The sequence below is a fragment of the Oryzias melastigma genome, linkage group LG4, assembly GCF_002922805.2.
Source record: "Oryzias melastigma strain HK-1 linkage group LG4, ASM292280v2, whole genome shotgun sequence".
Taxonomy (NCBI): domain Eukaryota; kingdom Metazoa; phylum Chordata; class Actinopteri; order Beloniformes; family Adrianichthyidae; genus Oryzias; species Oryzias melastigma.
The window spans coordinates 28,790,773-28,815,982 of NC_050515.1; the positions used below are offsets into that span (position 1 = coordinate 28,790,773).

The following is a 25,210-nucleotide window of genomic DNA, read 5'->3' on the forward strand; positions in this document are numbered from 1 at the left end:
GAATATATCTGGATACGCATTTTAGCTTTGTCCCAGGCCATTACTAACACTTTAAAGATGCAGAGATGGCAGAGAGGACACTCTTTCAGAAGGGAGTTCTCAGAGGGACGTTTGACTCCATCATTACAGAGGTCTTTTGTTTTGGGCTCACTTTGGAAAAGACTGGGACCATTTGTGTAACGTGTTTTTGTTTCATTAGGGAGTTCATCTGTCTCTTCTGCTTCACAGAGAAGCAACGATGAGAATGGGAACTGCTCTGGGGGCAGTATAGAGTTCCCCACCACCAACCTGTACGAGCTGGAGAGTCGCGTCTTCACTGACCACTGGTCTATACCTTACAAAAGGGAGGAGTCCCTGGGCAAGTGTCTGATTGCCTCCACCTGCCTGGCACGACACGGTAAGCAGAAGTTTCTTGGCTAACTTCACAGTGGTGTTTCCATGGGGGTGGGATGTTCAGTGTGATGTTTTGGACGTTTGTGTTTAAAAGACGTGGATTCTCCATCTTGCTCTGTCAGGTCTTGCAGATGCTGATGAAAACTGCAAGCGGTTTATAGATCGGTGTATGCCAGAGGCCTTTAAAAAGGTGAGTTATGGTAAAGCAGTGGATGATTTTTGGATTCACTTGTGTGTTTTTTTATTTGACACTTTTTATTGTTGCTGGTGGACTTCAGCTGCTGACCAGCAGCGCTGTGCACAAGTGGGGCACAGAGATTCATGAGGGAATCTACAACATGCTCATGCTGCTGGTGGAGCTGGTAGCTGAGAGGGTGAAGCAGGATCCTGTACCTGTAAACCTGATGGGAGTTCTGACTATGGTAGGTTCTCTCACTCTTTTTCACAAAAGCTTTTAAATGTGGTCAAAAGAACTTTCATGAAACCACAGTGACATAGATCCTTAACATGTTGATTTATAGCCAGCTGATTTAAAGTCAAAGTGTGCCTCACCATGCGAGTGATTAACTCTTTTCTTTGAATTGTGTTGAAGGCCTTGAACCCTGATAATGAATACCATTTCAAGAACCGCATGAAGGCGTGCCAGAGAAACTGGGCGGAGGTTTTTGGAGATGAAGCCAACATGTTTGCGGTCTCTCCTAACACCTATCAGAAGGTAATTCAACACAAATAGTTTTTTTTTCCTGTGTGACCGATGCACATTAGCTGTCAAAAACCTGCAAGTCCCCACAGTTCTAGTGTCGTTCATGAGTAAATCAGCTGAAGACCTGATTGATTTGTTGTTTCAGGAGCCTCATGGTTGGTTGGTTGACTTGGTTAACAGAGTGAGTAATCACTAGTTTGCTTTTTCTGCATATGTGCCAAAGTCTTATTTGAAATCCTAAGTGTTATTTTCCTGTTTTTGGGGGGAAGTTTGGAGAATTAGGAGGATTCACTGCCATCCAGACTAAGCTCAACTCGGAGGAGGTGGAGATTGCCGTAAGAACCTCTGCCATTCATCCTGTTTCATCAGATTTGACTTTCAGGGCTGACAAAGTGACAGAGGTTGTTTGCTCTAAAACTTCTCTTATCCATCTGTACGGGTGCTCCACTAATTCAGACACCAGTTCAGTGGAGTCAGTGTTGAAGTCTGCTGGAGCGTCACAGCTGCTCTGCATCACCGAGACATAGTTATTCTTTTTATTTTGTTGCAACATGTTTTGATTAATCAACTCTTAAAATAGTCGACGACTAATTTAATAGTCAATTGGTCATTACTTTATATTATATGGAGTCAGAGTGTAGTAATGTTGAAAGTTATAATGGCATTATGCTAACTTTATGGACTATATTAGCATTCATTAAGGTTTTTAGGCTATTTTAGAGTTAAGCTAATATTTCAGCTACACACTAGCTGTTTTGGCTAACTTAGGCTTTTTTCAGTTTTTTTAGGATAATTTCGCTTTTAACTAATATTTTAGCTGCCTATCAGCTTCAGCATTTTTAGCTATCAGCTTCAGTGATTTCAGCTATTAATTTCAGGATCTTCAGCCATCAGCATTAGCATTATCACAGCTAATGCTATATATCTAATTTGTAGTTAGTTTAAAGCTAATGATGGTTAAGATTTGTGCTTTACATCAAGTTTGCGCATGGCCTGATTAGTCAACTAATCTGAAAAAATAATCGGTGATTAGTTGACTATTAAAATAATCGTTTGTGGCAGCACTACATCAGATCAACTAATCCACCTTGATTAAAAAAAGAATCAAATCAAAAGCTGCAGTCTTTGTGAGGTCATCAAGACTTTATTACAGAACAATTGTCGTGCCGTAAGCAAAGACAGACCCCAAAAGCACAAGCTTATTGTGTATCTCAGTTTTTATTAGCTACTGGGGCAAATGTCTCTTATTGCCTTCCTCTCTGTAATGCCCCCGTCCCACACACACACACATCTATGATGGCCAACATGCTTTGTGGTTCTGAGTCTTGCTTGTGCTGATGCTGCCTTCAGAAAACCTGAGCAGTGCATGTTCAACAATCACTGACGTGCCTGTAAATGTTATGTGCATGTTAGCAAGGCAAAGACTCTCGAAGACTTGTTTGTTAGCTATCATGTATTTAACAGGCTCCAAGCAGAGCTCAGAGAATCCAAGTGAAAGGAGGACGGATCATGTGTAGAGAGTTGGTCCGTTTATCTGCACTGAGCAGGAGGCCACTTCCGTTACTGAGTGGATGACTGTTGGAATCAGTTGGAACAAGTTTTTACTGAAAAATAAATATATTCAACTGCCTATTATGGCCCCTTAGAACACAAAAGCATATAAAAAAGCCTCTCATCAAAACACGCTTAACCAGAAAACCATGCCAAAAATGTACGAGAGATGATGATGAGCATGATGCTCGGCAGCGTTGGTGGATTTCATAAAAATCTCTGTTTTTAGAACTGCTGTTGATTATTTAACTTCGGCTGTACCATGTACTAATATTTCTCTTGCTTTCCACACAGTTTGTGTCGGCTCTGGTCCAGCCTCTTGGAGTTTGTGCTGAATACTTGAACTCGAGCCTTGTCCAGGTGAGCAAGCCTGACCCTTTTATATTAGTCCTGACAACTAATGTCAAGTCATAAAACAAAATAGTTCAGGTCTTTGTAGCGTCTGAAAGAGCAGCATTTTGTCTTTTTCTGGATTTTACAAAACCCTTTTATTAAAGGATGATGTGGAAGGTGGAGTGGGTTAATCATTATGGCTGTAACAAGTATCCGAGTACTCGGATACTTACGATCTGCTCCTGAAAATTCCAGTACGAATATTCGCAATGTCAAAATCTTATTCGGGAATGATGTTTTTATTGCTCTGAAATGCAGAATAATGTTGGAGTTTACATTTATAAAGTAAAACAAAGCTGAATGTGCAGCACTACTGTCACCAGAAGTAAACAAATCTTAAAGATAAAGTGTTTGTGAAGCTTCTTTTTGCTGTAAAACTGCAGAGTTCTTTTTTTTTTCTGTTTAAAAAGTGAGACTGAAGTTCTTCTCACTGAAATAAGTTCCAAAAACACGAATTAGCCACAGCACTGGAGCTTTCACTCCCATCAACATATATTATTCCAGCAGATTCTGAAGCGGAGAATCGCAGCTTCGAGCTGATCTGCAGCTCTGGACGGCTGAAGTGTGGATATAATCAACTGATTTGCACCAAAATGTAATGCTTAGAATGTAAAGGGATGCAGAATGTTGAGGATGGAAACACTGGAAAACATTTTCAGGGTTTGTAGTTAAATGATCCAAACAACAATGACTTTTTGAATCTTTTCTATGTTACTGCTGAACTTAACCAGAAGGTTGACAGAAAAAAAGTTTCTGTTGACAAACACCATTTCTTTCTGTCTAAATCTTTGTGTTTTTATCAGTTTTGTTGATTCTGATCTTGTACTAAGTAAAAGTATGATGGTGATTTATTACATATGATTTTATTTTTCATACATTCAATAAAAAACATATACATGGCAACAAACATTATATTAAAAAGTAAGAATCGTGGTTCGATTTGTGAATCGAATTACCACCTAAGTTACAATCCACAGCTTTATTAAGCATAATGTCAGAGCATGTGGAAAACAGCTTATATTAGACATGTTAAAAGGATTCATTATGCATAAACCTTGTTAAATATGGACTTCCCCCTGATTTTAGCGTAGTCACTCTTTTCATCCAATCATTTGTTGCTGCTAATTTTCTGGAGACTCTGTCCCGTTGACAAATAAAGAGATGGACAAAGCTTCCTGTGACATCATCCATAGTAAAGACCTGGCCTCTGGTTCTAACAGTTCAGTCGCCATGTTTCCGCTGTATGAACTTTGCTATGTTGGAACCCGATGACATTAGTAAGCGGTGATTTCAGCGTTCCCATGGGGTCTTAAAAAGTCTTAAAAGCTTTGAATTCGGAAATATGGAAATGAGGCCTTAAAAAGATAATAAGAAGTCCTAAATTTCACAGTTTTAGTCTTCAAAATAGTGCAGTTTCAAAACTTTTTCTATATGACTTTTTCTGGTCTAAAGTTTTATTTTGTAACCACAATTATGGAAATATAACCAATATAACCAAGAGACAATGTCAGAGCCAACTGTTTACACACATTTGTTTAGTCTCCTATAATTTCACTGCACCAAAATGTGAGCAACAAAGTAATGAGGGTTTCTGTAGTCTAGTAATTGTAATTTCATTACTCAAACATTCCATGTGGGGTCACGTGCTTTTATTGAGGCACCTGATTGGTCAGTTCATAACTACAATAACTTTCAATAAAGAAAAGATATGTTAAAAAAAAAGTATCAGAGGAAAAATGTTTATTCTGACGAGCAGAAGGACTGAGTGACAGCCGTCCATTTCTCTATTGAAGTCCATGGGATTTTGGCTTAATGGGACTCAGCAGGTACTTCCTGTTTGGAATGCCAGGGGGAGGGGTTGGCGTGTCCACTTGTAATAGACTGTCAATGTTCTGTCCTCATTCACACTTGTTACAGTGTTTAAATGATCAGTTTGTGCATTTTGCTGCTTCAGCAGTTTTATTTAGGTTTACCTACATATTTTTTTCTTTTTCTAGCCCATGCTTGATCCAGTCATTCACAAGATGATCACGTATGTGCAGAACCTGGAGGAAAAGGACCTCAAAGATAAGGTGTTGTTCAGACCTTTTCATTGCTGTGTTGCATGAAATTGCAGGAGAAGAGTTGGGACTCCTTTAGTGAAGTTCTCATTGTTTCTAATGTTTTTTACCCCTAGCGTCTAGTGAGCATCCCAGAGCTGCTGTCAGCCATCAAGCTGCTGTGTATGAGGTTCCAGAGGGAGCTGGTGACTGTGGTGGATGACCTGCGGCTGGACACTTTGTTGCGGATGCTCAAAACCCCCCACTTCTCCACCAAAATGAACTCCCTCAAAGAGGTCAGTTCCTGTGGGGTCTGAAGTGTTCCCTGAAATGTGTGGAACGTCCTCTCTAGGGTCAGGTTTGAAAAGATCTATGGAAATTGGAACTTTGTATCCCTTTAAAGGAATTTTTTGGAAGCCAAAAACTGCCTTATTATTGTAAGAATTCACAATGATTGAGATTCCATTTCCACATTCATTCAGTTGAAATGACTAGTTATGTTACTTTATGTTTCTTTAGCAGACGACCAAACAAAATTGATTTGTGTGAAATTTAAAAATAAGTTACTGTTTCTTCAAACTGAGGTGATGAGTGAATTTAAATCTGATGATTCAGCATTTTGTCCTTTATCTCGTCACTTGTCTGTTTTTGTAATGCAGGTGACCAAGTTGATCGAGGAGAGCACAGTGTCCAAAAGTGTGAAAAACGCCATTGACACGGACAAACTGCTGGACTGGTTGGTGGAGAACTCGGTTCTGTCAATAGCCTTGGAAGGTGAGAAGAGTCAGAGATGCCAGGACACTTTTTCTGGGTGCAGGTGTTGCTTAAATGCTTCCTGTTCTAGGTAATATTGATCAAGCTCAGTACTGTGAGAGGATTAAGGGGATCATTGAGCTTCTGGGCAGTAAACTGTCACTGGATGAGCTCTCCAAGATCTGGAAAATACAGGTTAGAAACAAAACCATCTTCAGTGTTTTTGTCCAGACCTGACAGGCAGTAATGTCTAATGACTGAACATGTGTATCCAAGGAAAACCTATGAGCTTTTTGGTGTTTTTCAGGCAGGCCAGTCATCTACGGTGATAGAGAACATTCATACAATCATTGCTGCAGCAGCTGCTAAATTCAGCTTTGATCAGCTCACCCATCTCTTCATCCTCATACAGAAGGTCAGTATCACCTGTGAAACACCTGTTTTGAAAGTTAAAAAACCATAATGCTGAGTGTCAAGCAAGGAGACGCTGGATCGCTGAATCCCATTTTCTACTGAGTCTTTTGCTCAGTCAGCTACATGCACCAACAACAGTAAAATTAGCTAGGGCTGGGTAAATAAAATCAATCGATTTGAATCAATTTAAGCTTAACAGATCAATAATTGATTCATAAAAGATATAAATTAATTTAGGACATAAAGTAAAGTCCGCTAGCTCTATGCTAATGCTAATTTTTCATAGGGCGGCTAATACTAACTCCCAGTCGACCTGAACATACATTACTGAGTAAATGAACATCTTTATAAACTCACCAACGTGAATCTTCTTCACACTTTTAAGGAAATATTTTTAAAGTAACCATTTGTGGTCTAAAACATCGTTTTTTTGTTCATACTGTCTTCTTCTTCTGGAATAAGCTGTAATGCTATAGCGTGATCGCCACCTAGTGGTCAAACTGAAACGTCCTCCAGGAGAAGCAGAACAATGTTTCCAATGTTAATGATCTGAACATTTTAGTTAGAACTTCTCCTTTAGAGAATCCATGTAACACTGGATGATATTAACAATCTCATTATTTCACTGATACATTTACAGTATGTGAACTGGATCAGATTAATACAAATATATTCATAACATGTAGTAGATTATTAATGTATTTCTTAACAAATGTGTCTAAATGTGTAAACTCAAATTTGAATTGAATTGTAGAATCAAAAGAACAAAAAAAACCCTGAATCGATTCGATTCAGGGTTTTTGTGACTCGAATTGTTTCTGAAAATTATAATCCATACCCATCCCTAAAATTAACTATTTTTATTTAATCGCTGTTGACATTACACTTGCTACTGCTACTTTTGCTACATTTAAAGGATCATATGTGACAGGGTGTCTTTTATTTTGAAAGAAACTTCTGTTCAAAGTTAAAAAAAGGCTATTTTCTTTTAATGTTTGTTTTATGCATGCAAAATGAACAACAGTACATTTATATTTATCGTAGTAGTAACAATAGCAAAAATACTAATCAGTTTATTATTTTTTAAAAGATGATGGACGAGTTTGTGGCTCCTGGGTTGAAGTCAGTTAGAAATCAACCCGAATGGTTCTTTCAGAGCTGAAAGTTGCTAACCTTCAACTCTGAAAGACCTATTTATTGGTTTTATTTTTAAAATCTTTTAGTATTATTTTTTCAGTAAAGATTACAGAAATAATTGTTTAAAATTTCGCTATCTGTGGCTTCTAGAAAACTATAATTGTTTACGTTAGACACATCTTGTGATTGTTGCACTTTTTCTGTTAGCCTACAAACTGACCCTGACCCCACGTCAGAGATGAAAACAATTATGTGGCCCTCACAAGAAAAAGTTTGGGGACCCTTTGAGTTAGACCACCGAGCTTGTGTGCAAGATAGAGAGATTGTAGAGCCACGGAGAGAGTGATAGGACGAGGAGAGAGAGATAGATTAATTGATTTCAAAAAGAAACAACAGGAAAAGAAATACATTCATTTCCTGACAAAGATAAAGATAACAATATGCAGACGTTAAATTCAAAATAGCGTTTTCGTTGTAATCTGACAATAACGGAGATTAGTTTACATGATGGAAAGTGAAGTTAGACTTTCTGTTTGCATAAATAACTTAGTTCTGTCTCAGCTTGGCAGGGGGTGGGCAGAAGAAACCTTCTACAATCCCACCCCTGTCCAGTTATAGTTATAGCCGCTTAAGGTTGCTACTCCCAGTTTTACATTTTTGAGTAGAATATGCACAATATTTACACATAAACTCATGACATTTCTAACCATGTCTAACATGTTTAGAGCTGGGAGGTTGAGAGTGACCGCGTCAGGCAGAAACTGCTCAGTCTGATCGGGAGAATAGGCCGGGAAGCTCGCTCTGAAGCCACCACAGGAAAGGTATGTTGGTACATATGTGTAAAGTGCTTCACAAGGTCTCAAAATATTCACCACAATCACGATTGTGGCTTCACTAATGTGCATTTATGGAGAGGCAGTCTTTTGGTTGTGTGGTTTTGTGTGGATCAGGTGCTGGAGGTGCTGTGGGAGCTGGCTCACCTCCACACCCTGCCCACCAGCCTGGTGCAGCAGGCCCTGGAGGAACACCTGGGAATCCTGAGTGACGCCTACGCTGTCAAAGAGACTGTGAAACGCAGCTACATCATTAAATGTATTGAGGACATTAAGAAGGTGAGACACGATTTCTTGCCGGGAATGATGGATAGAAGATTTCATGTTTGGGCATCTAAGGGATTGACTAAAGTGCTAGATTTGCTGGAGGGATCCTCTTTGATGTCATTTACCCAACTAATTGAAAGATTCAATGTTTCCAGATTAGATTTTTACCAGTACTTACAGGTGAGGGACTTTATTAGGAAAGATGTTACTCATCCAGTATCCCAGGACGTTTCGAACACTGAAAGACAGCTTTTTCTGACTAAATCAGCAATCTCTCTCAGTAAGTTTTACAATCTCCTCAAAGAACATAATGAAGAGACTTCACATTTGAAGGACGTGTGGGAGAAGGAACTGGGTATTAGTATTGATAGTGATGACTGGGAACATGTTTGGAGAAATGCACAAACACTGAGTATCTGTAACAGAGTCAAAGCGACTCAGCTGATGATCCTCCACAGGGCTCATATTTCTCCCTATCAGCGCCAAAAATTTAAACCTGCTACTTCTCCACTATGCTTAAAATGTAAAACTGAGATCGGTACTCTAACACACTGTGTCTGGTCCTGTTCGAAGGTTCAGCTTTTCTGGAACACTATCGGTCGGGAAATGAATTTGATTTTTTCTGATGTCTTAAATGATAATCCTTTGTTTTTGTTACTCGGCTTAGTCGATCCCATTATTCATGGTAAACATCACAGACACCTTTACAGGATGTTGACTTTTTGTGCCAGAAAGTGTCTCCTTCTGAACTGGATCTCTGAGGACATTCCCTCTAAGTTGCAGTGGCACAAAGTCATCTTCAGCCACATCTCCCTGGACTTTCTAACCTGTCGACTGCACCACAAGGAGGATGTTTTTATAGAGATATGGGAACCCTTTCTAGCTTACACCGGACTAAACATTGCCACAATTATTAAGAGAGCACTTGCATTTTGATTCCGAGTGATGATTAACGCTGATATTGTCTTTCTTCTTGCTGTATAGTTTGAACACGACACCTTGCAGATCAATTTTATTTCGTTTTATAATTTCTGTGTACATGGGCCAACGGTTCTGTTCCTTTTTTTTTCTAATAAATACATATGGAAAGAAAAAAAAGAAGGTGAGACACATGAGACAGTAGTGAGGAGATTGACTGTCATTGATGTGTGCACACACACATGAACTGGTAATATTACTAGGAATGTCCTGATCCGATCACGTACTTTCTGACTGGATCACAATTGAATATGGTCTCCCGGTCAGTGATTGCATATTTTTATTATTTTGATCAGCACTTTATTATTCAAAATTGTTATATTAAATAATCCCCTAGTAGACTACTGTATATCATGAATGGATTTTACTTCCGTAAAGCGCAGTGGAAAACAGCAGCAGTTCGAGCAGGACATGCACAAAAACAGTTGTGTAAGGTTCACACACTCTTTTATTAAACGTTAAAAGCTGACAGCAAGTATCTCTTCCTTTATGTTTTAACGCAAATAACGACCCACAAAGACATTTCAAAAGAAAAAAGGTTGGATTTTAGTTTCTTTGCAATGAGAACAGCACTCTGCTGCTGCTTAGAGCCGGACGGCAGACTGACGGCTGCAGAGTGAAGGGAGACAGTAATTTAACAAATACAAATAAATCCAGAACCTTTCAAAATCAACTCAAACTAATAAATGGTTACACTGATATGAGCCAGTCATGAAAACTCAGCATTTTCCTGCTACAGCAACGATTTTGAAAGACGGTTTTTCATTTTTAATGAATCAAAGCTGATCTGAAGTGTTCATTAGCTCTGAAGATACTAACACTACAGTCACCAACTTTCCCACATGACTATTTATCACCTATTTTTCTAGTTAATAGGTACCAGGTTTATCTAGGTACCGGTAATAGTTTCCGTTTTTACCTGATTGTTGAAGCTACTTTACAGATGTACTAAATGTTAAAAGGAGGTGAATAAAATAAAAATAATGACCAGACTGGATTTCTGCTGTAAATACAGGTATTATTACTGTTTTTCTTTGTTTTTGTTTATGTTTTACAAAAGTTTTGGATAGGGACTCAGTAACAGTAGATCCTCAAATTCAAATGACTGAGAATTTAATTGAGGCTGGAAAGTTCCCTAAATATTACCATCGAATTGAACAATGCCACATCTTATGATTGTGTTACAAACCTGTACTGTTACTGTTGTAACCTGAATAGTGTTATTCATTGAAAACATCTTGTTTCAGAGTTGTGGCAGATTTCTGGGAGCTTCACTCTGAAACTTATATCAGAAATGTTTTATATTGTGATGATGTCGTGTCTTTAACGTTCAGCTTCTTCATCACAAGGCTTTGTGTCCTATCCTTTGTCTATAGAGTAATGTTCACTCTGGGCCTGTGACCCTCATTCACCTTCAGCATATGGCGTTCACGCTGGACTGTCACTACGCAACACTGACACATGCACTGGAAGAGACTTGCTGCCAAGTGTGTAGTGTCCCTGATCCATCAGAAATCAGCCGCGATTTGTATATCACACCCAGAAACAGTCTTGGCGACGTCTGAACAGCAGAGATTTGAACACAATAGCCAGAGACTCCCATTTACGCATGTTTCTGTTTGAAAGTGTTCGCTTGAATGAGCGCTGCTGAGGGCGGTGTGAACTTAGCTTCAGGATTAATGAGTTGTGCACACACCAACAGCTGCTACATCTGCACTCTAGGTGGCAATAGGAAGCTAAGACATGAAATTACAAGTGAAATGTCAGAGAAGAGCTACTGCTTCAGAGGAAATACAGCTGAAATGGATTTCTGAAAAACCTCCCTGCAGAGGGGGCTCTTGTGATGAGCACTGGATCAGTCATAAATGAAAAGGAGAGAGATGCTCCTGTCAAATGTATTCAGTGGCTTTTGGATGTTTTTTTTCCATCAAAATTTTTCTTTCATCTTATTAAAATGTGACTCTGCTTCACATATTTAGAGGAAACACTCATTGGAGAATCACAGTATTACAGTTGGCCTAATACAGTGGTCAAATTCTTAGCATTTTTGACAGCATAAAACAGCATTACCCTCATAAACCTTATAGTCATGTTAAGAACTGCATCAGTTCATTGGAATGGTACATCTTCAAATGGGAGATTGTTGACTGAGATTTTTAGAACAAGTATTAATCACTGAAAACTGAAATGTCCCTAAAGTCAAAACATTTTAAGACGTCCGTCTTTACCATGACCTGACGTTTGAATGTCAGTCATTCAGGTAAAGGTGTGTGTATGTGTGTGCATGTCTGTGTGTTCCTGTGTGCATGGTGCTGGCCCCCAGCATGACTTGACTTCCCATGTTTTGTTGCTGTGATGAAACAGTGAGAGAGCCTGAGTGACTGTATCTGCTGAACAAACTGTGTTGCTTGTGTCACTTGTTGATGGTGTGTGCACAGTGCTGTTCAGATTTCACACTTCAAATGAAATGTATGTCTTTAGAATTACACTCAGGAGGACAGTAAAGGCAGCGACACTCAGAGCTCATTTCATATTGGCACTTGGGGCAAGAAGAAATCTAACTCTTTGGCTAAAGTAAGAAAATAATCCCATCAGATTTATTTCCCACTATGTCTTTAATCTGGCTGCTTCCCAAATGATGTTCAATCATGAAGGAGGTTTTGACCACAGAGGCGTTTTGCTGCTAAAGGGTTGATCATTTAACACGGTTTCAAAACAAAATGATTTAACCAGGTGTGTGTCGATCTTCCTCTTGAATCCCCTGATGGCTTTGGTTCTTACTAATGATTACATGGTGGACGGGGTCAATGTTGGTCTGGGTGGAAGCGGTCTGAGCTGTATGTGGGACATGACGGTTGGCTTTGCTGCACGTGTGAAAACAAACTCTTGCAATCAGGAGCATGGATAAATAATAGACTAAAAGTGGCCATACCATGAAGAACCAACGTTTTGAGCTTTTAAGTGTGGTATACTGTACAACTCTCACTATAAAGAACCCCCAAATTTTGATCTGTTCACGTATTTCTGAGTAATCCTCTAAAAACCAGCACTCTCAGTACCAGCCCCTCCCATACCCACGAAAACCAGCGGGTCCTCACGTGCTGATGTCACAGAGTGAGACCACCCCTTTCAGGAAGAGTCTGCTCCGCCCCCAGGATAACACCAACATCTTCTCCGCAGAGCTAGCAGCGATCATCTAGCTTTGTGACCCCAACCCCCCCCCACACACACACAGCAGACGCCAGCTGTCTGTGTTGTGAATTTGTGCAGATGGCCAAGAAACACTAATTTTTTAGTGTTCAAACTTGGTGTGGTGGCACAGGAGCTTATAGGCTGATGAGGAATCTGAACAACGTGTTGAGATGGATCGTAAATGTATCGGAGAATGGTGCAAGCAGACGGGGATATTGGGAAGGCAGCAGGAGAAAGGGAGCAGACCATGTCCTGGTGGAGATAGGGAGCAGACCGTGTCCTGGTGGAGAAAGGGAGCAGACTATGTTCTGGTGGAGAAAGGGAGCAGACTATGTTCTGGTGGAGAGAATGAGCGACAAATTGAGAGAACTGGTTTAAACGTGGATTATTGAGCAACGGCAGAAAGTTAAATGGATCCGCATGAAAGCAAAGAGGATTTTTGTTATGGAGATTACATGGCCTCCTTTCAATAAATCCTGAAATGTTCATCTAATGTCTGCATTTTTTTAACCAAATTTCACTGCAAAATTAACCCGTTAGACATCACCATTCTGTCTGTGACCAATTTTGGGGATAAACGCCCGAGCTGCGCCGTATGTGGGCCTACATCAATATTAAAGAAATAATATATAATAAAAAATATTCCCTCATTTTTCATGGGTGACACACCGGCTCTTGGAGGACATCATGAAGTGGCTGGAACCCTCAGGGAGTGAAAGGTGGAGCCTCAGAGATCAAGTCAATTTACTTGCGGGTATAAAAATAGTTCACAAAAATAACTCATATTTAATAAGAAAAATGTTTTTAAGTGTTCCAAAGGTAATTATGATCATTTGTATGGATATAGTTTATTCTGAAAGGCTTTAGAAAATCATGGTATGGCCCCTTTAAGCCTCAAAGTCAGCGTTTTATATCTGTGACTCTGATTTTCTTCTTCCTTCCATGTCATGAAGTTTTGATTTTTCAAAAGCGATGAGTCTGGGAGGAATGTGGTCTGATGAAGTAAAAGAGTGTCATTTTTGGTGTTGCTTTGGAGTCTCCTCTGAGCTTTGGTAAGGGTTTTCCTTGTGATTGAACAGGCTTCTCAGCAGAGCAGTCCTCAGGCCGTCTGGGTTGTTCCTGCTCTCCGACAGCTGCACGAGATCACCCGTTCTTTTATCAAGCAGACCTATCAAAAACAAGACAAGGTATGACTCTATATGATGCTGCTGAAAAACTTTCTCTGGGGTAATCCTCCATGCTCTCCTCTCCGCAGAGCATCATCCAGGACTTGAAAAAGAATTTTGAAATCGTCAAGCTGATCACCGGATCGCTGGTGTGCTGCCACAGACTGGCTGTAACCGCCTCTGGTAATAATGGTCTCTCCAGCTCAACTCTGGTGGACGGGAGGTACACCTACCAAGAGGTTTGTCTGTCTACACACGTAATGCAGTCTTTGTCATTGTTAATCCGTGTCCTTCAATGACTTCTCTCTCTCACGTTGGTTCAGTATCTGGACAGCCACCTCCGCTTCCTGGCGTTTTTCCTTCAAGAGGCCAGCCTGTACCTGGTCTGGAACAGAGCCAAAGAGCTCTGGGAGTGCCTGGTTTCCGGGGCAGATGTGTGTGAGCTGGATCGGGAGGTACGAGAATATTTCATGTGGTTGGTTCATTGATGGATTGAGGTTATTTCAAGCATTAACCTTTTAACACCTGAGGCGTCACCGGTGACACTTAAACACAAAATCTTAAACATACTGTAACTTTTCAACGGCACCCGGAACAGTTTTAACGTTTTCAGCTATCAGCTTCAGCGAATTCAGCTATCAGCTTCAGTGTTTTAGCCATCAATTTCAGCATCTTCAGCTATCAGCATTTGCATCGTTAACGACCAAATTCAGCTTACAGTATTCACACTAGTATTATTGCAGGTAATGCTAAATATCTCTTTGTAGTTGGTGGGCTGCAAATGCTCTGAAACTAAATGTCACGGGAAAAGCTAAGTGCTAGAAGAATTCTGTCTTATGTTCTTTTTTGAGGTTTGCTGTTGAAAATCATCTCAACATCCAACTCTTTCTAAATCGTCTTAGATTTATATAATGCTAAAGCGATCAGATTTAAACCAAAAGCATCCATGTATGTTTACAGATGTGTTTTGAGTGGTTTACCAAAGGACAACATGATCTGGAGAGTGATGTACAGCAACAGCTCTTCAAGGAGAAGATCTTAAAACTGGAGCCCTATGAAATCACCATGAATGGTGAGTCATTTTGGTTCTTTAAATGGCAGATTCTGGTAAAAGTTACATGCTTATGTTTGTTTCACAGGATTTAATCTGTTCAAGACTTTTTTTGAGAATGTCAATCTATGTGACCATCGCCTGAAACGTCAGGGAACTCAGTTGGTGAGTCTTTGATTCCTGCTTGTTTTGCTCTTTCCTTGAGTCACATGACCGCTGAGTTGTGCTTCTATGCTCTGATTACAGTGTGTGGAGCGCCTTGACCTGGCAGGCATGGATTTTCTGTGGCGCATTGCCATGGAAACTCCTGATGAAGAGATAGCCAATGAAGCAATCCAACTTATCATCACATACAGCTATACCAACCTCAACCCTAAAATGAAGAAGGTCTGCACGTTCCCATTACTGTCCTGTGATCTTGTGACTGTTACACATGTGTAGAGAAACACACCAACAAGAACTAAAATTGTTTTTCATTTTTGAACATAAAATAAGATTAAAGAACATTGTTATTGTTTCGCAGGATTCTGTCTCTTTGCACAAGAAGTTCATTGCTGATTGTTACAAGCGACTGGAGGTAATCTGCCACTCACTGTCCGTGATTGTCTGACAGTGATCGCCGCCCTGCTTCACGCTTCGTTTCTCTTTCTCAGGCAGCAAGTTCGGCACTCGGTGGGCCTACTTTAACGCATGCTGTTACTAAGGCAACCAAGATGCTGACAGCCACTGCCATGCCGACTGTGGCCACATCTGTACAGTCACCTTCCAGGTACAGAGGGGGGTTTGGGTAAGAGCATAGTTTCAGACGTTTACCTCACAACATATAAGCGTTTTAGCCAAATCCATTTTTCAAGTGTTGGTGAGACGCTTCTGTTGGTTGATCTGTAGATCCACTAAACTGGTGATAATAGAAAGACTGCTGCTATTGGCTGAACGCTACGTCATCACCATAGAGGTAGGGGAGCAATTCTGATGACATGTTGGGGAAATGATCTGTGTCATTTTCTACACCACAGAGGAAAGTTGACCCTTTTTTCCACAGGATATGTACTCGGTTCCTCGCACTATTCTACCTCACGGTGCCTCCTTTAATGGACACCCTGTTGTTCTTCACATCACTTATGAGTCAACCAAAGACACCTTCACCTTAGAGGTATTCTTAACAGTTGGTATTAAACATGTTGTTGGCTCCCTTCTCACTGTTTCATCTGTTTTCAGACCCACAGTAACGAGACGGTAGGAAATATCCGCTGGAAGATCTCAGAGCACTTGAGTTGCCCTGTTGACAATGTCCAGATCTTTGCCAATGACAGTGTGGTGAGTCTCAAGTGCTGTGTTACTCTCTCATGCAAGCACACTTTGGTGTTTATGGCTGATGAATTCATGTCCTTCCTCTCTCTGTGGTTCATTCTCTGCCTCTCTGCTGTGTGTCAGTTGACCATGAATCGGGACCAGAAGCTCCTGTCCCAGCTGGGCTTCAGTGACGAGCAGAGTCTGACGGTGAAGAGCTCAGGCACTGGAACTCCATCTGGGAGCTCAGAGTCCTCAGCCTCTGCCTCCAGCAGTTCCAGCTCTGCTGTCTTTAACTCGGCCTACGCCTTGGAGCAGGTGTGGTTGCATATGTGGCGGCAGAAATGGTGTCAGCTCTAGAGCTTCTGCAGTCTCATCCTGGTTTGTGTTTGTAGGAGAAGTCGCTGCCTGGTGTGGTGATGGCTCTGGTTTGTAATGTCTTTGAAATGCTTTATCAACTGGCCAACCTGGATGAACCGAGGTGAGATTGTACCTTTACCTAGTACTGTTAGATTCACTCTTTTTTGTCTTTATTTGCAGTCCTGCTGTGGTTCCTTATGTGTAAAGCAACAATCCCCATCCATTGTTTCATAAATGTGAATCCTTACTTTGGTGAACTTAGAAACATTTAAATAATAAAAGAAAATTGATCTTGGATGCAGAGACAGTGAAGGCAGTCTGGAGCTTTCTTTCCTTTCATTCATGTTGGATTTTTTTAAACAGGATCACTCTTCGGGTGAGGAAGTTGTTGCTTCTAATTCCAACTGACCCTGAAGTGCAAGATGCCCTCGACAACTTTGTTCCCAAGGAATCCAGCGTCTGGAGCCACCAGGTGCCCAAAAGATTCCTCAGACTTTAAAGTTCCCCTCCAATTAAAATCCTGTGTTTAGAGTTTTTATCATGTCTGTGTGTCATTTTCCTTCTGAAAGAGAACACATGTAATAAGAAATCATTTAGTTTTTACATTTCCGAGTATTTCTCCTTTAAATCAATCAAACTGTCTTGGACAGATTCTGTTTGAATGAATGATCTTCTTTCCATCAACAGCTCTGCTGCACATGCACTAAACCCTCATCTGTTCCTAGTGTCTAGTTCAGGTTCTGGAGAAGAGAAGATGGTATCTTCACATTGACTGCAGTCAAATGAGCCGCCGTTCACATTTCTGTGGTCAAATCAGCATCACTGGATTTTTGGTGTGAGTTTCATCCAATACTTACGGTAGCAGGACTGAGAACGCTGGAAAATCTCCACCAGACTCCACGGAGCTTCTTGATGTGACCACGGAAATGTGAACGGCGGCTCATTTGACCGCAGTTGGAAAGGATTGTAAATCAATGAAAGAGCATTTTGATGTTAGCTTTGATTATTTTATCAAGAACTCTGAGAAACCAATGATTGAATGTATTGATCACAGTCAATAAACATTGGAGAATTAGCTAAAAGAGTCTTTGGTGAACTGGAAGGAGAAAGAATCAGGATTTTGGAGGAAGTTCTGTCCATGAAGATCTTCACTTCCTCGTCCAGCTGACATCCGGATCAGAACCATACGGCTGGACATTACCCAGATTGATGGATGTTTTTATGGAGCAGCGGTGAAGATTTATGCTAGAGAGACACAGAGCTATCATAATCAGACGGGGGGATCAGGGGCGGAGCTACTAAAAGCCACGCCCCCTCAGAGGAGATTTTGGAAACAGAGGCTTCAGATCAACATGAAAAATGGCTTTTTAAGACATTTAGGTTGTGGGATTTTGGTTAAAAACTTCATCATCATAATTAAAACACTATTGGGAACTTATTTTTTTTAGATTAAAAAAAATGTCATGGGGGACTTTAAGATATCAGTTATGCAGCTCTTCTAGAAGAAACTTCGTAGTCTTCTTTTTAGAGACTTGCTACTGTTTTTTCTTCCTTTGTTGCAGAAGACACTCTTCACTCTGGGCCAAGGATCCGGCTCTCGCTCACCATCCATGACCTCCAAGCAGCAGCACCAGCCAAGCGCTGCATCTATCCTGGAGTCTCTTTTTAGATCTTCTGCTCCTGGCATGTCGACTTTCAGAGTTCTGTATAACCTGGAGGTACGAGCCCTCGTTCTTTTTAACCAGCACTGTTCGAACTTTGAAGCAGATTTTTGGCTTTATGCATCTTTTCCTTGATTCATTTCTCTGTCAGGTGTTGAGTTCAAAGCTCATGCCCACTTCTGATGATGAGATGGCCAAAACCAGCAGCAAGTCCTTCTGCGATAACTTCCTCAAAGCAGGAGGTCTCAGGTACCAGCAGAAAAGCATCACTGTTCACAGCTCGCTGTATTCCATTAGAGAATTTTCCTTTTTTCATTTTTCCTTGACGACTGTGTTTTTACAGTCTGGTGGTGAATGTTATGCAACGAGATTCCATCCCATCAGAAGTGGACTATGAGACCAGACAAGGGGTCTACTCCATATGTCTTCAGTTAGCGAGGTGAAGAAAACCATTCTTACATTTGAGCTTGAAGCTTCTTCAGTTGAGTTCAGTATTTTTAGACTTCCTACATGTTATACCACAAATATCCGGCAATATGCTCTGAACCGGTCGTGTTGTATTTATGACAACCGTTAGTGAAGACTGCAGGCTGTGCTCTGCAGAGTTGAAGGCAGGCGAGCGTGTTGACACGGCGCCTGTCACCCGGCTTCCTGCTGAGCAGGAAGCTGCTGATCACTCTCACTGTAATATTAAGGAAACACAGGAAACAGAGCTTTGATGCATAAACAGAAACGGGCCGTTTGATTCTTCATTCTCTAGATACCTTCTCAAATGTCATGTTACCTCATGTCTACTTGGTGTCAGGAAAGTGTAGCTGTCTCTGTCTGAAGTGGTTTTTGTGCCACCACATTGAGAACAGAAATTTGAGATCAAAATTTCCTAAATTGCAAAAAAATATATTTAGTTTTAAAAACAAAACTTCCAGAAATGCTAATGAGAATATTAAAGGTGTGCTTTCAAAATCTTTCTTTGCATGCAAAATACATTCTTGTGTTTGCAGCACAAATGTTTTCTGATGTGTTTCTCTCTGTATTTTTTATTTATTTATTTATTTTTTATTGTTCAAATCTCAGAGTTTAACGTAATGTTTGTGCCACCAAATCACAGACAAGGGGCTTCATGCTGATTGGTCTAAATAAGGGCTCTGCAACCCGAGGCTCCGTAGATACACGTGTCTCTTTGATCTCTCCTTTGTGGCTCTCATGGTTAAGGAAAAATAAAATGTTTTACATTAAAAAAAGCAATATATTTTTTGGATAACATGGTGCATAAAGCAAAAGAAAAAAAAAGTCTGATAACTCAAACTTTATTCAACTAATTCACTAATGGTGGAAGCACATGTCACTCCACAAGCTACTGACCACAGCACCCACAATGCTCCAACAATCCATCAAGCAGTTCTGCTTCGTAGTATACCAAAGTCAAACATTTTTACAGATTTATTAACACTGTGTACAAGGTGCACTGGATTATAGAGCTTAATTTCTACTGAATTTGAACAAAATTCAAGGATTTTAAGTGTGCCAAATGCTCCAAAAATAAGGTAATGTTCTCTTAAATATCTCTGATTTAATATTAGTTTGTTAGATTTACACATTTCTTGGGTGCTCCAAGAATGATAATAAATTGTGTATGGTAGTTTTTTTTAATCACTACTGACATCAGACGTTTGCTGCACTGAAATGATCACCTCTTTTATTTTGAAAAGAAATCTTGTGAATGTATAAACTCTCAATATCTTGAAAAAAAATCCCTCTGTTTGATGCAAAAAAAAGAAGAAAAAAGACCCTGACAGTTGTTTTATACTTATCGTAATAGTAACAATGCAAATTATGTTTTATTTTTCTGAACGGAGAAAAAAGACTTTATGGCTCCTACAGGTTTTGTGGTCAGTACGAAATCAAGCCAAATGGTTCTTTGAGTGTTGAAGGTTGCAGACCCCTGCTCTAGGTTCTATCCAATCAAGACGCTGTATTTTCCTAACGCAGTGTCTCTACGGAAGCTGAAAAAAGCTCCTTTGCTGTCGGTTTTAGCCTTTCTGACTGAAGAAAAGACATTTTAACCACTTAAAAATAAGGCACACTTTATTTAGCATTCACAAAGTTCTTGTTATAATTAGATAATGGAGAACAAAGAATGAAGCTTACCCCTCTCTCTTTCCTGCATGGAGCCACTGGGACTCAACTTGAGTCTTTAAGTCTCTTTATTTTGTGGTTGACATCAAAAACGATAGAAGAAAACGCTCCACAAAAGTCTGTTGTCTGTTTTTTTTTATCTATTAGAGGATCTATGTTCCTCAAACGCCTTCATTCCGTCTCACACACCATCCACTCTCCCTTTATTTCTCTAAAGCCTCCAAACAAACAGGTTGGTTGACAGAACTCAGGACCGACAAGAATCTGCGAATGATGCCTTCATTGAACTCTGGACATTAGTGGACCCAAGCAGTCACTCGGTTCAACTCAGTCTGCTACAAGTCTTTTGTCAATTTTTTGCAATCTGCAGCAAAACAAAAGACCCCCGCCCAAAAAAAAATGTCGACAAATTAAATCAATTTATCATATATGGATCAGTTCTAGTGTTTGACATTTTCTCTGATAAACTGCTTTGTTGCTGCTGATGTGCGGAGCTCAGTGAACGCACCATGCAGAAACACTCGTCAGCCCTTAGGTCTGTCAATCAACCTGTTTGTTCAGAGTTTTTAGGGAAATCAATGGAGGGGGCTGATGAATGAGATGGAATGAAGACATTTAAAGGGCAAAGATCCACGAATAAACAAAAATAGACTAAAAAACAACTTTTAGTGAGCTTTGTTTTTCTACTGTTTTTGTTGTTAACCTCAAAATAAAGACTTAAATCAGGTAAAGTCTCAGCGTCTTCATGCAGGAAAGAGAGAGAGGTTCTCCATTACCTTGTTTTAACGAGAAAACAAAGTTTGTTTTCTCGTTAAAACAAGTTATAATGAGAAAACAATCAAAAAAAAAAGTAGGGCAGGCTGTTTTTGAATTCTGATGAAGCTAGGTTATGTCTTAATCCATGTTCACTCTTTGAACATGATCGGTGCTTTAGAAGTATAGTTAAATGAAAGACAAGAGGATCTAGTTTATACTAAGCTGCTTTTCTTTTAAGAATTTGGTTATGAAAAAAGTAATGTAACGAGTAGGGAATTACATTTTCAAATAGGTAATGAGTTAATGAATAAAGTCATTTAATTACAGATTTATCCAGCAACTGAAGTAAAGTAATTACTTTTTAAAGTCATTTTCTCTGGTAACGTCAGGAATTTGAGCTTTTTTTTTCTGCTTCAAAACTTTGCAGAACTGCTAACTTTGGCAGCCCGGCTGAACTCTTCTGTCCTGACTCCCAGGTTCTTGTTGGTGGGTCAGAGCATGCCCACAGCCCTGGATGATGACATTGTCCGGGACGGCGAGGCTTTGTCCTCTCGGCCGTTCCGTAACGCAGGGCGGGCGGGCCGGCAGCTGTCTCTGTGTGGAACTCCAGAGAAGGCCTCGTACAGACAGATGTCTCTGTCCGAGCGCTCGTCCATCCGAGTGGAGGAGATCATCCCTGCGGCCCGAGTGGCAATCCAGGTACAAGAACACTCCTCTTCTTGTCTACTTTCACAAGCTCAGTTAACAGTTGATGTGTTCATTAGACCATGGAAGTGGGTGACTTCACCTCCACCGTAGCCTGCTTCATGCGCCTGACCTGGGCAGCTGCAGCGGGGCGATTGGACCTGGTTGGCAGTCCACAGACAATCAGAGAGACCCATAGCTCACTTCTGCCCCAAGGAGTCCGTACAAGAGTCAGCAGCACTGGTAAGAGCTCAAACACTCTTCTGCTTGTTGTTCCGTCATTTCATCTCAACAGATGTTGTTGTGCTTGTAGGCAGTAACTGCAGCTCTAGCAGCGAAGGGGAGACGACCCCAACAACACTGCATGCTGGGATATGTGTCAGACAGCAGAGCGTCTCCACCAAGGATGCCATCATTGCCCGAGAGGCCCTGTCGCTGCTGGTTACCTGTTTGCAGCTCCGCTCCCAGCAGCTGAGTAAGACTGCAGTCCTTTGGTTACAAAGACTCTGATGACACCAGAGGCTTCAACCTTGTGCTTGCTTTGTCTCTGCAGCTTCCTTCTACAGCCTCCCTTCTGTCAGTGACTTCATCATCGACATCCTGCTGGGATCCCCCAGCGCAGAGGTAGCTGAGGCCGGACAGACCACTCAGATGCAGTCTCTCTGCCCATGCTCACTGCTCTTTTCCTTTGACAGATTCGCCGTGTTGCTTGTGATCAGCTGTACACCCTGAGCCAGTCGGACACTTCCGCCTTTCAAGAAGTTCAAAAACCTAACCTGTTCCTGCTGTCGGTCATCCTCACTGCTCAGCTCCCCTTATGGAGTCCTACATCTGTCATGAGAGGTGTTAACCAGAGGTACAGTCAGAGCCAATCACAACCCTCTGCAGCCTTTGCAGACCTCTCAGTGATTCTTCCTTCTCTCTCAGGTTGCTGTCACAGTGCACAGAGTACTTTGACCTCAGATGCCAGCTCTTAGATGACCTTACGAGTAAGTCCGAATTTCAGCTTCTGTGTATAACACGTGCACTCTGTAAAAATGATGTTAGAATGGAGCACATCTCCACACATCTGTGCTCTGCCCCATTGTAATCTTTCCAGCCTCAGAGATGGAAGTGTTAAAAGTGAGCGCAGCTACTATGCTGGAGGATGAAATTTCCTGGCTCGACAATTTTGAGCCCAGCTGGAGCTCAGAGATGGAAACCAGCGAGGCTGATAACATCCTGCTGGCAGGACACCTCCGGCTCATCAAGACACTGCTGTCCCTCTGCGGCAAAGAGAAGGAGCATCTCGGTGAGGACGTGCGCACTCGTGCACAGACACCAGCGTTTTAGGGACGAGCGCTGAGGATGGGATGTTCTCTTTCACAGGCCCGTCTCTGATCCAGCAGCTGCTGGACGACTTTCTGTTTCGAGCGTCACGGATCATCATCAACAGCTCCAACCCAACACCTTCACCCACCCCCAACTACGACTTCCACCCAAAGTACGAAAGATTCACCTTTTGTCAACACACATCTGTCAGCCTCATGTCTGTTTGGAATAATGTTACCCCAAGTTCAGTGTCTTTTAATAAGTCTACTGAATTCAAACCTTAAAAATGTTCCAGTAGATTTGGGTTTTTCATAATCTCCTGCAGCTCCCAGCTGAAAGTACTGTTGTTTCTGGAAAATCTCTCTCACGAACAGCCTCTCAGTTCTCACTGTAGATCTTTAAATATGCTTTAAATAAGGTTTGGTTTGAGACTCTGACATTAGCTGTGTTTACATTGACACAAGTAATCGGAATAAACACCAGATCAGAATAAAAATGTGTCATGTAAACACAACATTCAGAATCCTCTGGCCCAATCAGGCTCGTTCTGACACAAATTTCCTTCAGATCAACACAGGGGATTGTTGATCTGATCGTGGTTCATGTAAACAGTCCATTTGGATCGTGTGTCTTTACTGCGCTGGACTTAACGTCATGCGTAGAGGGTATGGTGGTCTTTGAAGCGCGAACAGATCAGCTGCTCTCCACAAGCAAACCGTTTCTCTGAGCAGAGCAGCAATTTCATAGCTGTCATGTCTGTGACCGGGAGTGTGCTTTGTTACGTTGTGAACTTCGGACCCCAGTCTGTCCGGCTGCTCTGTGTGAGAGCCCTGTCGGACTCGGAAAAACCGTGACTCCCGGGAGAACTGTCTCTGAGTGGCTTCAGGACGGTGGTTGTGTCCAAATCCCCCCCCTACTCACTGTAAAGTGCACTACATAGTGAGTTTGACATTTTCTAGTTCTGTCACTACTAGACTTTCACACCTCTCCAGTCGCTCAAATCGAGCTCACTCGAAATAACACGATGAGCCGCTTCTCCCCATCAGAATCTACTGGAATGATCGTATTAACGGTTGAAAAGTTATAGTATGTTAGAGATTTTAAGTTTAAGCATCACTGCCGACGCCTCAGGTGTTAAAGGGTTAACCTGAACACCTCCAACACTGATTGAATCAAAATATGCCAGGGAAGGTAAGAGGTGAATGGGTTTGGAAGGGCAGAATGGATTGTGAGAGCTGTGTGTCCGCCCGCCCAGGTGCAGCACAGCAAGCAGCAGACTGGCAGCCTATGAGGTGCTGGTGATGCTGGCTGACAGCTCTCTGTCCAACCTGCGCCTCATCACAAGGGAGCTGCTGTCCATGCACCACCAGTCTGACCCTTCCCTCTGCAAGGAGTTTGATGTAAGACACCGGCTGGACACGCTCCACCCAGCTACACTCATGAGATGCACGGTCCCACAGGGATTTTAAAGTCTCATCTGTGTCATTAGTACCTACCCCCAGTGGAGAGCCGCTCAGTGTCCGGCTTCGTGGGACTGAAGAATGGAGGGGCCACGTGTTACATGAACGCCGTGTTCCAGCAGCTGTACATGCAGCCTGGCTTACCTGAGGTACTCTGGTTTTCTGTCAGAAGTTCTTCCTTTCATTCTTCATTTACAACATTTGTTTGTTTTCTCTAAAGGCTGTTCTATCCATCGAGGATGACACAGACCAGCCTGAGGAGAGTGTTTTCTACCAAGTCCAGTCTTTGTTTGGTCATCTGATGGAGAGCAAGCTGCAGTACTATGTGCCAGAGAACTTCTGGAAGGTATCCCAGAGACAGCCTCCAGCCGTTTCCTTTAGGGCCGAGTTGATAAAATCGATTAATCGATTTGAATCGATTTAAGCTTAACAGATCAATTATTAATTCATAAAAATAAAAATCGATTTAGCACATAAAGCTAAAGTCCGCTAGCTTGATGCCAATGTTAAATGGAATTGCGTCCGGCGCCGCGTCCCGAGAGCTGCGGACCCCCGACGTTCCAAACAGCAAGCGCACCGGGGGACGTTTTAAACGTAGTTTAAACAACGCCAGTTATTTGTAGATGAAAAGATAAATCTCAGCTTTGAGTGTGTGGCCCGTCCCTCTTTCGCCGCCCACAAA

General features: G+C 41.5%; 1 protein-coding gene across 4 annotated transcripts in view; it reads left to right on the forward strand.

Moving 5' to 3' along the window:
* The window catches only part of usp24 (ubiquitin specific peptidase 24), a 47,884-nt gene that overhangs the window by 7,667 nt on the left and 15,007 nt on the right, over window positions 1-25,210 (forward strand). For 2 of the 4 annotated variants that reach the window (XM_024259168.2, XM_036211691.1), the window contains exons 2-44: window positions 229-397; window positions 516-583; window positions 672-815; window positions 986-1,108; window positions 1,242-1,277; window positions 1,366-1,431; window positions 2,942-3,007; window positions 5,038-5,112; window positions 5,217-5,375; window positions 5,739-5,853; window positions 5,924-6,027; window positions 6,140-6,247; window positions 8,109-8,204; window positions 8,334-8,495; window positions 11,943-12,035; window positions 13,733-13,840; window positions 13,909-14,058; window positions 14,143-14,274; window positions 14,780-14,891; window positions 14,959-15,035; window positions 15,117-15,257; window positions 15,394-15,447; window positions 15,524-15,657; window positions 15,759-15,825; window positions 15,913-16,023; window positions 16,089-16,187; window positions 16,305-16,478; window positions 16,556-16,641; window positions 16,884-16,992; window positions 18,083-18,238; window positions 18,333-18,430; window positions 18,525-18,620; window positions 21,550-21,772; window positions 21,838-22,000; window positions 22,071-22,232; window positions 22,311-22,381; window positions 22,453-22,613; window positions 22,685-22,746; window positions 22,857-23,048; window positions 23,126-23,240; window positions 24,324-24,468; window positions 24,558-24,677; window positions 24,749-24,874. In XM_024259168.2, coding sequence (XP_024114936.1) covers window positions 229-397; window positions 516-583; window positions 672-815; window positions 986-1,108; window positions 1,242-1,277; window positions 1,366-1,431; window positions 2,942-3,007; window positions 5,038-5,112; window positions 5,217-5,375; window positions 5,739-5,853; window positions 5,924-6,027; window positions 6,140-6,247; window positions 8,109-8,204; window positions 8,334-8,495; window positions 11,943-12,035; window positions 13,733-13,840; window positions 13,909-14,058; window positions 14,143-14,274; window positions 14,780-14,891; window positions 14,959-15,035; window positions 15,117-15,257; window positions 15,394-15,447; window positions 15,524-15,657; window positions 15,759-15,825; window positions 15,913-16,023; window positions 16,089-16,187; window positions 16,305-16,478; window positions 16,556-16,641; window positions 16,884-16,992; window positions 18,083-18,238; window positions 18,333-18,430; window positions 18,525-18,620; window positions 21,550-21,772; window positions 21,838-22,000; window positions 22,071-22,232; window positions 22,311-22,381; window positions 22,453-22,613; window positions 22,685-22,746; window positions 22,857-23,048; window positions 23,126-23,240; window positions 24,324-24,468; window positions 24,558-24,677; window positions 24,749-24,874 — 5,028 coding nt within the window. The remainder of the gene's footprint in view (window positions 1-228; window positions 398-515; window positions 584-671; window positions 816-985; window positions 1,109-1,241; window positions 1,278-1,365; window positions 1,432-2,941; window positions 3,008-5,037; window positions 5,113-5,216; window positions 5,376-5,738; window positions 5,854-5,923; window positions 6,028-6,139; window positions 6,248-8,108; window positions 8,205-8,333; window positions 8,496-11,942; window positions 12,036-13,732; window positions 13,841-13,908; window positions 14,059-14,142; window positions 14,275-14,779; window positions 14,892-14,958; window positions 15,036-15,116; window positions 15,258-15,393; window positions 15,448-15,523; window positions 15,658-15,758; window positions 15,826-15,912; window positions 16,024-16,088; window positions 16,188-16,304; window positions 16,479-16,555; window positions 16,642-16,883; window positions 16,993-18,082; window positions 18,239-18,332; window positions 18,431-18,524; window positions 18,621-21,549; window positions 21,773-21,837; window positions 22,001-22,070; window positions 22,233-22,310; window positions 22,382-22,452; window positions 22,614-22,684; window positions 22,747-22,856; window positions 23,049-23,125; window positions 23,241-24,323; window positions 24,469-24,557; window positions 24,678-24,748; window positions 24,875-25,210) is intronic. The other 2 variants (XM_024259169.2, XM_024259170.2) reach the window with 2 other exon arrangements.